This window comes from Falco peregrinus, chromosome 4, assembly GCF_023634155.1.
Source record: "Falco peregrinus isolate bFalPer1 chromosome 4, bFalPer1.pri, whole genome shotgun sequence".
NCBI classification, from domain to species: domain Eukaryota; kingdom Metazoa; phylum Chordata; class Aves; order Falconiformes; family Falconidae; genus Falco; species Falco peregrinus.
In genome coordinates this window covers 7348326-7365228 of record NC_073724.1, presented here as the reverse complement: position 1 = coordinate 7365228, position 16903 = coordinate 7348326, and the positions used below count along the sequence as shown (strand labels likewise).

Here is a 16903-nt window from a genome sequence, read left to right as displayed (position 1 = left end):
TTTTCTCACTATTCACGTTACTTGCTGCTCATCCATGTTTTGGTTCTGAAGTATTCTGTGCCCACCTAATGGAAATGTCCATATACGTTTGAACGCCTGTCCTCAGAAAATACATGCCATTATGTATTAGCTATAGGGTTTATAGGCTAGGCATGCCAGAGAAATAGCACTGAGGCTGGAAAGAAGAAACTGGAAGAGCCATTTGGTTCGGATATCCTAGAAAATGGATATGCAATAAAAGAATCAATTTGTTAGTCACCCGAGAAAGAACTAGCAATTTTTGTTTAACAAATACAGGAGTTCAGATGCTGGAATCCAGAGTAGGGAAAAATGCATTAACTGAAAAAAAAAGAAAAAAAATAGAAATTACTTTTCTCATTACTGGAGTACTTTAATTATAGTTGAGTTTCACTATGAACAATTGCTCCTTGATGGTTCTTGTTGAGCAATTTTGTTCAATAAGGGTCTGTCAATACAATTTTCTTTCAATTGTCAGTTTATAGAATATCAAGAATAATGGGCTTATTCAGGTGCACTTGGAAATTGTAACAAAATATTAATTTGGGGGAAAGAAAAACGGATAATCATCTTGTTTAGTATTCTATGGTTCTGTCTGAGTTTTTTGAGAAACTCCCTGTAATAAATGTGAACATTACAATGTTAGACAATCAGGCAGTGAAACACTGAAAAGGGGATATCCTCGGTATAACGCACTTTTTGTGGAGGAGGAGTCCTGGCACGCCCTAGTCCAAGACAACAGCGAGCAAACTGCCCTGTACCACTTCTAAGTTTCTGGAAAGTAAGCGCATCCTCATTTCTTGCATATTATATATTTTCTGAGGTTCACAGGGGTAGGTTGGTTTACCAAGCCTAATTTCCTTGCTTGCCTTTTCCTAAAATGTAAAAGACCCGAAAATCATGCAAAATGACCAAATAAACCATGCAAAACAAATGGTAGGAAATAACTGATGCTCATATTTCATTAAAAAAAGTCACATGAAGATACTTTCACAGGAGCTTCAGAGAGGTGCCTTGTGAATGAAAGAGGGGGCAATGATCCAGCTGCTGACTCCGTGGGGACATCACAAGCAAATCACAGCACTGATGGCCATAGAAAGGTGTGTGTGGAAAGAATAATTTTGATTTTTTTGCCCCTCTCCTGCTAATGCAGTTTGAACTCTGAGCAGCATGAAGGGGGTCTGGGAGGTTCGCCTAACACGAACTTTTCCAGTTCCTCATAGCCTAACACACATCTCTCATTGTTCTTGTCAACAGAAAAACTCAGGAGTTTATCTTGAAAGATACACTAGGGAAGGCATTTGCTTTCCCACCCTTCCTTTCCAGCTCGGCAAGCTTAACAATCTGTCTGACACTCTTCAAAGGCAGCAGCATACCATCATTTTTTCTTTCCTTAACTTCTGCAGGGCAATACGAGCATCCATTTACATAGCAACACCTTTACATCTGACTGAAATTGGGAGCTGCCAATACACAGCAAGAGCAGTGAGTTACGAATTTCCCCCAAATGGAGCAAATAACACTGTGCCTAGTTTGGAAGAGCCAGAATTTGAAGAAATAGATCCAGCACTGGCACTTTGCAATTTTTTTTTCACACCATGTGTACGTACGTGTATGTTTGTGTGTGTGTTTGTAATTATGAAAGAAGGGGTGAACTTCCACAGCTTATGTATGTATGTATGTATGATGAGGAGTGTAAACTGCCACGTGGATTAAGAATTCTATTTAATATATGCAAGGATATTGCTTGAGAAAAAGTATTTATTGCTTATGTGAATCCATCTGTCATAGACCCCCATCAACTAGGTCATCTGAATTTGCACTGCTAACAAATGGGATAACTAGAAACTAAGTAATTTGTGACAAAAATTATAGCTAAATGAAAAGGAAGCTCCTGCCTTAAAACGAGCATATTTTTGCAAAAGTCTAGGATGGATATTTGGAGGCTTGCTGAAAGCTTTGCTTCTAGTGAAGTGGCTTTATAGCAGCCACAGACTTTTTTGATGTAACTATCAAATATAAGCACTATTGCATTAGCATAGTCATGTCTAGGCTTAAAAACCACCTATATTTGAGGCAATCTATTTATGCAGAAAGATGTACCACCTCATGCCAGCAGCATAAATTACTCTTTCAAGCTGGCTAAATGAGGATACTTTTTACATAGGTGAATCTCTGCACAGTGCAAAAGCAGACACCAAATTCCACAAAAATGAACATCAGTTGTCAGTGCAACGGTGAAAAAAACCACACTCCCCAGAACTATTGACTGAAAAGTAGAATGAGAAGAAAGGAAACCAGCAGCGAGGTTGCCCTGCTAAGCTGTTTTCCAGATACTTATAGCAGGCTTTCCAGTTTAGTTCTGTGCCTCACTTAAAACATCTCTGGGGAATTTTTTAGAAAAAAAAAGACTTAAAAGCATTTTGTCTTTAGTAAGGAATACATTTTCTGACTATTTTGAAGTAAATCTGCCACTTAGCTTAGCTTAAAGGTTTTGGTGAATAAACCCCATCTCATTATCTTTGTTCCCAATGACCCTAACAGCAGAATAATGCAGGCATTTTAAGCCTTCCACGTAGTTAAATTCACTGAAACCTTACGCACAAGCTGTATGTGAAACAACCAGGTTATAGTTCAGCGAAGTTACTAAACGTTCAGTACTTCTGTTGGGCTCAGGAAAGCTGCTGTCCAATATGAGCCCCACGTCTCTGATAACAGAGGTGGGTCACTGCTGTGGGAGGCAGGGATGGAGCATGCTGCCCTGCAGTACCCATACACACAGCAGCCCTCCCGCTTTAAATTAAATTTATTTTTTATATTTATAAATTAAATAAAATTTAAGCTAATCAAATGCCAGGGTAAGCCTCAGAGACAGCATCAAGACTGCAATGGGAGGTTGATTTTGCTGGCCTGTTGCTGTTCTAACAGCCAAAGGCTGCCACGATACCTTAGAAGGAGCATTGTTACCTTGGGTGACTTGTTCCTTGGTAAAGCAATGCTCAGAAAAAAGGTCCGGTGTTTAGTGCAGTGTTTTTCGGTGCAAAGGAACAAAGAGTACATCCTATCTCCGGGGTTCAAGGATGAACTTATATTTTCCATTGATCATGCACAGTAAGAGATTCAGTTCTGAGACTCTCACATCCCAGATCAGTACTCCCTTCAACAGACATTTTTTTTCCCTTAAAAGTGCTGTAAATGTGTGTGGTTTTTGCTCACACGTACAGCAACACTGGTTTTAGCAATTTAGGAAGTTATCGTGAAAAGAAAATGGCATCCTCTGGTCATCTCTGTAACAAAGACAGGCAATTCAGAATTAAGATGGGGCTTAATGTAAATACAGATATGATGAAGTCAAAAAGGAAGAGCTAAATAGCAGCACTAGAGATAAGATTGTTAGGGTGCATTTGTTAACAGCAATGTCTGACTTACACTGCTGAGTTCCATGCCACGTGCCCCATTGGATTTATCACAGTCCTTCACTGGCTTTCAAGTGCCTGACAATCCTCACTTTCCAGAAGGTGGGCAGTCTCTCCCTGTCTGTGGGGTTGCTGCTTGGATAATTTTTTTTTTTCTATTGGCATAATCAAACAATAACATTGATTTCCATTACCTTCCTAGAGTACATGCTGCACGCTATGTAGTTGCATTTCCATTTTTCCCCAAAAAAATTCCCATTTTTTGAAGATATCATCAGATTGAATCAGAATTCCTAGTAAAAGACATTTAGTAGCATGAAATTATGAACTAATTTTATTAAACTAACCACATCTCAGAGTCCAAAGTGAAAAAAATGTGATAAAAAGCTTTACAAGCACTCAGAAAACAACAGTCCTGGGGACCTTAAAAGTAAACTTGTAGGTAGGTATGTAGCTGAGAAGCAGTTCATGAATGCAGTTAAACCATTTGTAATTAACAGAATCAGTGATATGCTGTACCTAATGCTATGTTCAAAATGGAGAATTTTACGAGCCTTGGAGCATTTCCTCTTTCACAGAGTTGTTTGGTTACAGATACCAATCTCATCATGATGCTAACTGCCAGAATGGCTGAAGGGCTATTAAACACTCTCAGATACATGAAGCACAAAAAAATTTACAAAAAATATTTTACAAACTGTTGACAAAAGACACCTGAGCAGTCATAAGAAAAGGCATCAAAGTTGCTGAGAAGCTTCTATTCAAAGAAAGAAACAAAGAAATAGTAGCACTTAAGAAAAGGAAAAGTAAGCATCATCTTGTAGTAACGAGACCTGTAATTACTGCAATAGATAAAATGGGGCATAGAGAAGTAGAACAGTTTCTTTTGTACAGCAAATCAATAACATTACATAATTTTTCAATTTTCTCCCTACTTTTACAATGAATTTTTTTTTTCTTTAAGAAAAACTGTAAGTAACATTACAGATGTCCTGAAAGGATACAAGTGTGACATTAGCCCACGTGCAGATTAATTTTACTTAGAAATATCTAGTTTGGAAAGCAACAGAACTGAACTTTGATCCTGTTTTATTTACAATTAAGATACACGTATTCATCATGTATTAGCTTTGGTGGAAGATAATGTTTAATGGCTCCAGTATAGGATGGTTAACATATATAGCCTTTCTGGGAAAGGATGCCTCTGACCTGCCCTTCTGTCCTGTTTCAGCCCCGTGTCCGGCAGCAGCTTGCTCACTGGCACGGTGCTCTCACCCTCTGCCTGCACCCAACACTGCGCCGACCTCCGGGGTCCCTTGTGCCATTGTACAGCTGGCTCTCTGCTGGGGACCTTGCCAGAGGCAGCGCAGCACACTGTGCTGGCAACACAAATGATGGGGATGGGGTTTTCCTACTCGTTGTAAGAGAATTACAGTCGTTCAAATTGTGATAAAAATTATTAAAGAAAGTTAAGGCAGCTTTCGTGAGATACGAGTTGCAACTGCAGAGGCATACAAAGGATTTAAACACTATATCTATACATAATTAAATTTTCCCTTTCCTTTTTTTTTTTTTTTTGTGTTTTAGCAAGGGAATGTAAATTTTTAGGGAAGAGTCGCGCAGTCACATCAAACCTGGGATTTCACAGAGGCATTATTAAAGTTATGTTTCACTGGTGCACATGGGCATGTTTCATGAAATGCACGATTAGAGGATACTAGGTCTTCTCTTCCAATATTTAGGTTGACCACTTAACTACAGATCAGTTTCCCTCACATTTTTTCCTGGATTCAGAAAAATGGCTGGTTCCTGAAAAGCAATTTAGCTTTCCCATTTTCTTTCAGTTTGGCTGGTTATTGGAAGACACACCTAAGCTCCCTGGCTGACCAATACCAAATCTTATTTCCCTAAGATGTGTGGAGGGGGCAGAGGGTGAAGGGAAAAAACGATGTGGGGGAATAGGCTGGAATACCTACCAGAGGAAATGCTGGGGGGTAAAGATCCACCCCCTGACACTGGATGTGAGGCCAGGATGCTATTTAAAAATCCCGCCCTCAGGAATCTCGAAAGAGACTTCACCCCAATGGTCGGAAAGGATCCTTTCAAAGAGATAAAAATGATCATTAATCAAATGACTTGTTCTTTGGCTGATAAAAGAAGTTGACTGTTTAAAGAAAGAATAACCAAATCTCTGCAGAGTTAACAGTGGTTTCACTGGAACAGATTTTACAAAGCAGTTAAAAGTCTTTGTTTGCTTTTCAACCAAGTCATACAATACACAGCTTTAACCAGAATTCCTGCAAGTGCTGCAAATGGAGAATTCCAGCACTTCTAGGAGGAACGGAAAAATTTGGTGTTTTACAGGCAGATTACCCCTACTGAATATTCATAATGCATTCCAAATGACGCTACCATAGAGGCATTTTACACGTTTGTATACAAATCAAAGAGCCCAGCAGAGGTGAAGCTATGCCAGCAAAGCTGTGTTTTATACCAGTATTTTAAAGATACCTGACAAACCACCTAACAAAAGTCATGTCAAGCAAGGGGAGAAGGGGAACCAGAATTTGCAGCTGCATTACTGACTTCTGCATCAGGGCAGCTACAACAGCCAGAGCTTCCATTGCATCTCCCAGCATCTGTCAATAAGCTGATATAGGTGAAAACCAGGAGTATAGGCATGACCCCTTTCTGCTTTGCTCTCACCAGAAGCTTGCACATTTTACGCTTTCAACATATTAAACTTCATATTCTTCTCATTGTCTAAACGTACAGTTTTATATCTGGAAACCATTATCTGATCCATCTCTTTTAACGTAAGTACTTGTGACATATCTATTTGAGTGATGATAAATACGGACTCTCTATCATTTGATCCACTGTTTCAGCTTCAGTCTATGTACAGAGATCTAGAGGCATCATCCCATCATGTCAGTGCTCAGAGAATGCCAGCAAAGGTGGATCTGAAAGGAGAGCTCTACACATCTTGCCTAAAAGCACAGAGCCAAGATTCTCCCACCTAGCAATAATTTTAAATCAACAATTAGAATAATTTTTATATTTTTGCAAGTACATCAAGCAAGCATCTATCCAAAAATTTAGGCAATGGCAAATTTCTTTTCATCATCTTGCAGGTACTTCACAGTTGTTCTTCTAAGAGATAGAAAACAACTTAATGTTTATATACAGTGAGAAAAATAAATGTCCCTCTTAAAATTTATGCAACAGTTGGGATTTTTTTTTAAACTAGTAAAAATGTAGCAAGGAAAATTTAGCCTCAAAACACACATATGTATTTGTTGAGCTTAAAGTAGCCTAAGAGAGCTTCGAATCTTTCTCTTTTATTTTTAAGCAAGAGTACTATTCTTTCCTCTCAATATACTTGCCCCTTAAATTTGCTATTAGACCTACTGCAGTCTGTGGGAAACAAATTAATTTAATCAGAGTTCTGGATGCAGTATTTTTATATCTGATTGGTTAAAGATAAGGTATAATAATGTTTTCCTCTGGCCACTCCAGAAAAGGCTTTGGCATTCTTGTGAAAATGTTTCCAAATTCCAGGGCTTGCTTTTTAAAATATTTTCAGAAGTGGTCACGGATGGAGAGTCCAGAATGCGGTACACAGAAATGAAATTTGAAAATGGAAAATGGTTGCATTAACTCCAAGATGTTTGGTACTAAACAGCATCTTAAAACAGGAGGGCTAAATGATGAACATATGAAGACTTGTCAAATAAAACTTTGCTTCTCTGTTTCAAAATACGGATTATACCAACCATAGCATACAGTCACATGCCATACGTCCAGACCTTCAGAAAGCCAAACAGCTTGAGCTTCACCATTGACATTTTCCTACATTTAAATGGTGTTAAATGGAAAATAACTCAAGTTTCCTGTCTTACAATAAGTTACTTTGTTATAGAAAGTAATGAAGACAAAATAAAATATATTTTACTTATTGTACATATTCAGAAATAAAAACAAGGAGCAGCACGTTTTGGAGCAATTAAATCTGTAAATACTAAGAGAGCTAGAGGGCTAAAATTATTGAGGCTTTATAAGCAGCAAATAAGTAAAAGAATGCATATAAATGATGTTTTTCTTTTACACTTCAAAGGTAGGATTCAGTCGCTAAAGTGTAAGTGCTTTCTGTCATGTGAGATGCTCTAGAAAATTTGAGACATTCACATGTGAGTGGCAGGCATGACACGATCTGCAGATTTGCACTCTCTGAAAGTGGCAGCAACAGGCAAAGCAGCAGTTGGGTATCGAAGAGTAGGCACTTTGTGTCATTTTAGGCAAATGAATCCCATCCAAATAGTCTACTGTCACCTCAGAAATGTCTCTGATTAAGGAGCGTACAGAGTTGCAAGAACAAGACCTCATTTATTCTCTTCTAGAAGTCCTCAAACAGCTTCTGAAAAGGACAAGATTGATAACATTCAGCCCTGATCAGTGTCCATCAACATGAAAATGCAGACAAAGGAGATGCTGAAAGTTCATTTATCTTAAAATATGCATGGTCCTAAATTAAAAGACAGCATATGTCCCAGAATGAGCAAATGGGCGCTTTTTTGGTATTATCGCCTGCACAACGTGAAGAGGGTTTCAAACTCCATTACAGAGCTATGTGTGTGGATGTTGAGTATCATTGCAGGTAGTTGGGAAAGAAAATGAATTCTTTTAAGTCCCATCAACCACCACCAGAAGGACAGAGGCTTGATGACAGCTTTGGGCATTTACAGTAATTTAGAAGCTAACTCAAATTTTTACTTGTTTGCATAAACATTCATGAAATAGGTGAAAGAAAATCTGCAACAAAAAATTGTGTTCAAGAGAAAGGGAGAAAGCTCTCTGCTAACACAACAAAGAAGGGAGGTGGGAACATGATATTAAAAAGAAAACACCAGCTTCTCAGAGATATTATAAACTTCTGTGTGGAAATCAATGAACAAGAATTGCATTTCCTTCTATTTGAACATTATTTTTTCTTATTATTGAACAATGAAGATGTAGTTTTTCCTCTTTTTCCATATTGGATCCATGCTTAACTATAGAAAATGTCCACCAAAAATGTGCCTGCTGCTTTACGCTCCAAATTGCAAAAGCAACATTTGTTTTTGAGAGGTGTATGCTAGCAATAGAATCTTAATGCTGGATTTAAACAATCCCTTTAAAGCAACCACACTGTATACTTTCCAGATGCTAGCATATTATCACTTTCATTAACCAGCTTTCTTGAGAAATACCATTCTGCCAGTGCACACTGTGCAGAGACTAGTGCTTTACATCCATTCTGTTTTATATAAAAATTATCACTCGTTTTTGCAGTAGAAGCTTTCAGTATAAGGTCTTACTGGTTCTAAACTGGGAAAAGCAGACATGAATAATAAGCCATGACTGCTCAGTCCCCTGAAATACAGCTGTTATTTAGCAGCTTACAGGCATGGATTTATCAAGAAAAAAACCCAACCTCTCCCCCCTCCCTCCTTAACAAGGGGAACAACATTAGTTACGGATATTAGCTGGAAAAGTGCATTGAAACAGTAAAAATATATGGCAACACTCTGAGTAGCTGACAGTTCATGAAGTATACACCATTTACTGAGTCTTGTGATACCAGTTTATAACTTGATGTAAATTCTTCTGTTTCACAATTATTACAGCTAAGTGCCTGTGCTCAGAGACGGTGGGGGAGTGCTGAATCAATTAGCCTGCCTTCCACCTTCATCTGTTGTTCCAGGGGGAATATCATCCCACAAATTGTAGAATTTGATAGGGAAATCGCTGGTATAGCATCCTAAACTGGCATAATTTTAGTAGCGTATTATCACACTGAGCAGAAGGGCAAGAGTAGGTAGCTGAGTAGGGGAAATACCTATGCTTAATTCAGCTTCAGAGCATATACATTATTTCACACACATTTATTAGCACTTGCATCATGACAGCAGGGCCAGCCAGAAGGAACGGTCATTTCTGCCCACACCAAAGGCACATCCCACCGCCTAGGGTTAGTGGCAATGTAACTGGGCTGCAGAGTCCTAGATCTACAAGGGTGAGAAAGTTCTGCCACGTGGCTCAGGAATAGTACTGAACAGATGGATGGATGGATGGATGGATGGATGGATGGATGGATGGATGGATGGATGGATGAAGAGAATGGCATCAAATGCACCTGGTGCAATGCTGGTGGAACAGTGGGCTAGAGCAAAGCACACAACTTGTTTGAATGGGGGGGGTGGTGGGCGAGCACTTGTGAGCTATAGTAAAAGGCATTTAAAAGGATCTAGCTAATATGCACTTTAAAACTCTCTGGGATTGAGCCAGCTGAGAAGTGTTATGTGTGCGACCTTAGTGTAATTTGTGGATATTTTCTTTGAAAAAAGAATATTTCTAGAGTCTCTACGTTGTGTCTAACGACCTGGTTGAAGTAGGTTATTAGAAAGCCTGCTGAAGATGCAGACTGCTCTTCAGGCTTGTTATTTGTTGTTGTTTCTTATTTATTACACTTTAAACTTATCCAATAGTTTCTGCAGGTGGAACTGACCATTTCAGGTGCTGTATATTTTTGTGCATTGTTATAACAGCTTCAAATTCACAAGGAGCTCTTTGGCTTTAACAAACTAGAAGGAGAATTTCCAGAGACATCACACTTACTGTCAGTTATTTTTCACTAGTACCATCTGTTAATGGCATGAAAAAAAGACTTTAGTCTGTTACTCTTTCCTCATAGATTTTGTTTATAATTTGGAAAAAAAAGGAAAAAAATCACGGTTAGTGTATTTAATGTAAAAAACCCAATGATATTTTTTCTATACAGTCAGTTGTCTTGATGCTTTCCATAGAGCGGTTGCAAAATACAGCTAAGAGAAATTTCTTAGGAACTCTGCAGATGAGCTTTTGTGTTCAGTTTGGCAGAAAGCAATGAAATGACTTCAGGCTTTTCACTCCCAGCTGCACTCTCATGATGGCAGGACTGTACCATTTAATTATGAAATACTAGAGGACAGAATGTAGAAAGTGTTTTCCTGCTTCTGCATAGGGGAATTATCCCATGTTATCACTTAATGTTGGGAGACGGCTGGCTTCTGTTACGAGCACCTTCCACTCTAAAATAAAACCTGGGTTTTATCATTACTAGTGTTTCCTCAGGGAAGCTAGAAGGGTTAGAGCATTTTCGCCAAAATTATTTGTAACACATCCATTATGGAAAGTATTGAAAAACAGTTGCCTTGTCTCTCACATGGTTTTATTGATTTATCCTTCCCAGATCACCAGGAATTGCACATCATAATCTTTTATGGGGGAACATATGGAAGGTTTTCATAAGGAAGGGCTTTAAAAAACTTTGAAATTATGTCAGGTTACAATTTGTAGAGCATTCAAAGTACTTGACTTGGAATGGAAAAAAAAGTCAGAATCAGGGTTAGAATTTATCCCCGACTAATTTGTTGGTTCCTATTTCCAGTGCATTTAGAAAACACGGATCTATACAATTATTTTTAACTGTTTTGAATGCATTAATCTGGAGATTTAGAATATGCTTTTAAAAAAATTACGTTTGAGCTTTTTAACACACACAAGTAAAGGTGATCGAGTATAAAGTGATATGCCTAAATTTTTACCTATATAACTTATATGTCTTAGGTAAATCTAATTTTCAAGATCACTAAACAATAATTTGCAATACGTATCATACAATATTAGAGCACAACAGCAATTAACAAAACCGAATGTGCTTACCCCCATTGAAATCACAGAATCACGGAATGGTGGAGGTTGGAAGGGACCTCTGGAGCTCATCCAGTCCAACCAAACCATGGCAAGATTTCCATTACCTTGCAAATAACACAGCCAAAAATTTGGAAGGCTAAATTCTGATCCCAGGAACGTAAACTAGACAAACCGAAACCTGTATGAAATGCATTTTGCTGTGCAGTTATATTTGTACTATAATGTTCTGCAGCAAATTTTCAAAGGGTGGTTTAATTTTGTTTCCCCACATTCCTCTTGACTAAATGACATCACCCCAGAGCACTCACAAATAATCCTGTCATTCCTGAACACACTTTCAAGAACCCACAGGTCTTCAACTGCCTTTGTCTGAGCAACTTTTAAAACAGCCTGAATTTTTACTTTCACCATTGTAAAATACAGAGCTTGCAGTCTTATCTCAAAGTAGAAAGTACCGTTAGAATACTTAAATACCCTAAATACAGTCAATGTAAAACTTAGATCTTCATTTACCAGGTAGACTCTGACAAATTCAGTTAGAAACAGTAATTTCCTGACATATCTCCAAGGGAACAACTACAGTGGAAATTATATCATTTACATTAGTAGATTTAGAAAGATGCCAAGGGATATGAATAGAAGAATAAGGAAAACAAAATATAAACTGCTGTCAGAGGGATGCAGCTGAGGACTGCTCGCTGTGGTACTTTTAACCAGTGAGACTGGAATTTCTTCTAAAGGAACGCATGTCAACATCTAAACCAGCAAAAGACTTTTGTGCCTGTTCTGTTCCATTTAAGGTCTGGAACAGAGTTTGTTTGTTTGTTTGTTTGTTTGTGTTTGTTTTTGTTTTTGTTTGTTTTTTTAAATAGAATCATTTAGGTTGGAAAAGACCTTTAAGATCATGAAGTCCGTCTGTTAACCCAGGACTGCCAAGCCCACCACTAAACCATGTCCCTAATCACCGCATCTACACTGTTTTTGAAGGCTTCCATGGATGGTGATTCCACCACCTCCCTGGGCAGCCTGTTCCAGAGCTTGACCACCCTTTCAGTGAAGAAATTTTTCCTAATATCCAACCTAAACCTCCCCTGACACAACTTGAGGCCATTTCCTCTTGTCCTATTGCTTGTTACCTGGGAGAAGAGACCGACCGCCACCTGTCTACTTAGGCAATATAGGGAGTTATTTGGCAGAAGCTTTTCAGATAATGAATTTTCACAATTTCAATTACAAAGCAGTGTCTAAAAACTGAAGCTGACAGGAATCTCTGTTGGGGAATAGTCACCCAAGCTGTGTGGTCTCTATTAGAAAACCTGGGTGCTCTTGCTAGTTCTTAAGATTAGAGATTTAGGGAGGCATCACTTTTGTCCTAGGATGTGGCATGGGTACATACTGTCTCCCTGACAGTGCCCATGGAAAGGAAGATCACATGCCCTGTGTAGAAGGGAGCTGCAATGAGCTTCAGCCACATTGTAAGTCTGCAATGCAGCTGCCCACACCCCGGGAATGATCCCGAGCTCCTTTTGTCTGCCTCCGAGTGCCTATCTCACTTCAGGTTTCAGCATTTCACGCCAGAAGATGACCCAGGTTCAGCTTTAGTTCGCACAGGACAGTGGCCCAAAGAAGGAGAAGGATCACAGGAACTTGTCTGCAACACCGTGCATCAAAGAGTGGCCAGTTGCTTCATTTTTTGGGGTGCTATTACATAGCCACCGTTGGTGATTTCATCTCAGAATAAACTCTGCTGTGTGTTTAAAATAGAGAATTTAGCTCATCCCAAATTATGAATATTATTAACGGAAACAAAATGGATTTTATGAATATTTGTGGTGGGTTACCTTAAAACACACTTCAGGAAAAGCTCTCTAAGAAATTTAACAAACCGCATCATATATTTATCCTGAATAGTCTTAAAAATGGAATAACAGATGCTTAAACATTCCTTTTTTTTTTTTTTTTTTTTTGCCATACCTTAGAGAGATTGTGTGCACTTGAAAATTTTATTTTTGAACAACATAATTCTGCCCTGTTATTCTGCATAGGAAAGCGTCTCTCTCAGAAAGGACTGGAAAGTAACAAGCTGCTGCGCCCCATAACCAGCGGGACTGCCCTGTTTCAAAAGCCACCTGCCATTACTCTCAGCTGGATCTTGCCTACAGGTCGGTGACTATTCCGAGAAGCGCAGCAGGCTTCCGAAGTATCTAAGGAGCCCAGATTCATAAATGACTCTGAAAGAGAGCTGTTAGATCACTGGAAACAGCAGTACCACAGCACGCTGTGATCAAAATTTCCACGGTGCAGATGTGCACAAAGAGCGATAGAAAATAACCTACATGTAGAGGATGACTCTAAGAAATCCAGGGAGCAGGAGATGGCACTTTTGTTGATGGATCAGTTTGCAGTTAGAAACAATGGCAAAACTTACTAAAAATTCCTAAAGAGCTCTTTTTAAAAAGCTTTGGAGCAGATATACTTATTAGAAAAAGCAAAAGAGAGATGAACACTAGAAACACACATGTTTGGAAGAAGGAAAAAGGTGTATGGAGGTTTGTGTGCTTTGTACCTAAGAACAGTGCAAGCAGAAGCGGGGACAGGAGGACGGATGAAAGAACTTTACATTTTGGTTTGGAAGAGGTTTGGAAGAGATTTGGATAAATACTTACCTGCTTTGGACTGGCCTAGCTGTGACAAACAACTGTACGCTCAACTTACTCAATCTGTACATTCTGGCCGGCTTGTCATGTGTTTTTTCCTTAAAATAAGAGCTTTAATAATTTCAGTAGAAATTCAAGGAAATACACAATGAACAGGCTTGCTGATGTTTAGGAAAAAAGAAAGCTTAGAAAGCTTAGAGTAAATTTTAGTATTTTGTTATTCTAGGACTGTGCCATGATTTTGAAGGGCCTGACCTGAGTTTTTTAATATTCAGCATCAAGCTGCATTTCAAGTATAAAGAACCACCGTAAAGATTTTTTTTAGCCCTTATTAATCACATATAGTATTTAAATAGGAAAAGGAATTTCCATCAAAACCCAGACTTCATTTTAACCAGCCACCTACAGTGAAGTACACTCATGTCCTGCAGTGAACTTCAGCCTGGAAGGTGTATTATGAAATATATGAGGCAACTGTAATGTCAACCTCTTTTCTTTTTCTGCCTCTGCCAGTAGGCTATGGGGGCCTTAGTGTTGCTTTTGCTTGACCTAGTGTGGGGCCAGAGGCACTGCCATGACACAAGCACTGATGGAGTTGGGATGGCCTCATGGAAATCTTACACAAACCCAGATGTCTGTCTCTTAGTATCCAAGCAATTTTTGGGGGGAACAGCAGGGAAGCTTTCTGGCACCCAGGCTCAACAAAATAACCTGAAGAAGTCTTTGTGTGTCTGAAAACATTTCTGTTTTCTTCGTCAGTGACAATAAGTAATAATAATAATAAAGGACCTGTTTTCTATGAATGTCGCTTTGCTTATTTTCACTGCAAGGTTTTTGCATGATAGCACAATGAGTAGTTCAGGTGCCTGGGTTATTCATTTCCATGCTTTTGGGCGTTTATTTTTCAGTTTGATTTTAACTGAATTTCCTTAATTTTCTTGCTTTGGGAATAACAAAACATCCACATGTTTTGGTCTCATTTCTGAGAAGCAGACCACTATAACCTAGTTCTTTGTGAAAATAATTTTAAAAAGCCTGTTTTTCTATATCAAGTCTCCTAATCTCTGTTCCAGACTTAAATTTACAGGGTCAGTCTGGAAAATACGAAGAAGACAAACACGTGGTTGGGCAAATCTGCAGTTCAGGTCCCCAACCCTGCTGAGTTTAACCTTGAAATCCCCGTGACAGACAACGCTTTCCTAGGAACCTAACATGCTGGAGTTCTCTTATTTCTTGATTGGCGGATGGGAATAAATTCAGACTTAGGAATATTTACACAGAATAAGACTATTTTAGAAAATCCCAATTATAGCAAGTTTTGGCTTTACTTAACGACTTCTCTGGGAGAAAAAGCAAATGCTGAAAGAAGCTTACAATTTCTAAAGAGGAACTGATGGAACTTACAGAATATTTGGGTAGAATATTAACATCTAATTTAATTTCCTTGCTGCTTCTAGACAAACAGGCAATTTGGGGTGGAAAAAATGAGGGAACTGCTTGAAAAGAGTTCTACAAACAGTATAGCCATTTATTTTGTGATGTGTTAAATGTCAATGCTGACTGAAGTTCTAGTTGCTGAGAGGACTGGTGTGACAACATTAATATGATTAAGGCTTTTAACAGCAATAACAACTGTTGTGTTGAATCATCTTTGTAGTCTTAATGGAATAGTAATTGGAAATACTCTGCTGTTATGGGAAAAACAATCTTGTGTGAGCTGTATATTAAATAAGTATTTTTCAGTCAGTGCTTAAACTGAACATAGCTTTAGCACAATGCTATACAATAATCTTTATGTATTTATACTTCTGTGTGATACACAGAACACTGTTCTGAGCACTCCATGCTGTACATTTGGATTTCATGATCACGCATATATTATCAAATTAGCTGGAAACAAAATAATTTAAAATTAGAGTTCTCATGACAGAAAAAAAACAAAACCTGCAATTTTGGCCAAACCCTTTGTGATTCATTTGGTAGATACCATGATTTTGGGGAATGATTGGCCCATTCATAATTAGCAATATAAACTGGAATACAGAGAAATTGTCCAAGCATCCAGGGATCAGGTTAGGAAAGCTAAAGCCCCGACAGAATTAAAGCTGGCCAGAGACATCACGGGCAACAAGAAAAGCTTTTATAGGTACACCAGTGACAAAAGGCCAGCATTTTCCCGGCCCTCTCTGGAAGGAAACAGGAGACCTGGTAACCCAGGATATGGAGAAGGCTGAGGTACTCAATGACGCCTTTGCCTCAATCTTCACTATGCTAAGGCACATAGAAGAGAGGGAGGTGATTTGCGACAGAAAACAGGGCTTCACCAAAGGCAAATTGTGACTGACAAATTTGGTGGCCTTCTATGATGGGGTTACAGCGTTGGTGGATAAAGAAAGAGCGACTGATGTCATCTACCTGGACTTGTGCAAAGTATTTGACACTTTGCCACATGGCATCCTTCTCTCTAAACTGGAGAGACATGGATTTGATGGATGGGCCACTCAGTGCATAAGGAATTGTTGGATGTTTGTACTCAAAGAGTTGTGGTCAATGGCTCGATGTCCAAGAGGAGACCAGTGACAAGTGGTGTTCCTCAGGGGTCAGTATTGGCACCAGTGACGTTTAATATCTTTGTCAGGGATATGGACACTGGAATTGAGCCCACCCTCAGCAAGTTTGCCAATGACACCAAGCTGTGAGGTGCTGTCAACACGCTGGAGGGAGGGGATGCCATCCAGGGGGACCTTGATAGGCTTGAGAGGTGGGTCCTGTAAGAACCTCATGAAGTTCAGCAAGGCCAAGTGCAAGGTCCTGCACGTGGCTTGGGGCAATCCCAAGCACAAATACAGGCTGGGTGGAGAATAGATTGAGAGCAGCCCTGAGGAGAAAGACTTGGGGCTGTCGGTGGATGAGAAGCTCAACATGAGCTGGCAATGTGTGTTTGCAGCCCAGAAAGCCAACTGAATCCTGGGCTGCATCAAAGCAGCGTGGCCGCCAGGTCAAGGGAGGTGGTTCTTCCCTCTGCTCCACTCTCATGAGACCCCACACGGGTGCTGCGGTCAGCTGTGGAGCCCCCAG

The 16903-nt window shown here is 39.2% G+C and overlaps 1 protein-coding gene across 2 annotated transcripts in view; it reads right to left on the bottom strand.

Annotated features, from left to right (window-relative positions):
- The window catches only part of EPHA6 (EPH receptor A6), a 513074-nt gene that overhangs the window by 80176 nt on the left and 415995 nt on the right, over positions 1-16903 (bottom strand). The window contains exon 12 of one of the 2 annotated variants that reach the window (XM_055803065.1): positions 5411-5533. The exons of the other annotated variant lie outside the window; for it this stretch is intronic. Coding sequence (XP_055659040.1) covers positions 5411-5533 — 123 coding nt within the window. The remainder of the gene's footprint in view (positions 1-5410; positions 5534-16903) is intronic. 2 annotated transcript variants of the gene reach the window in all.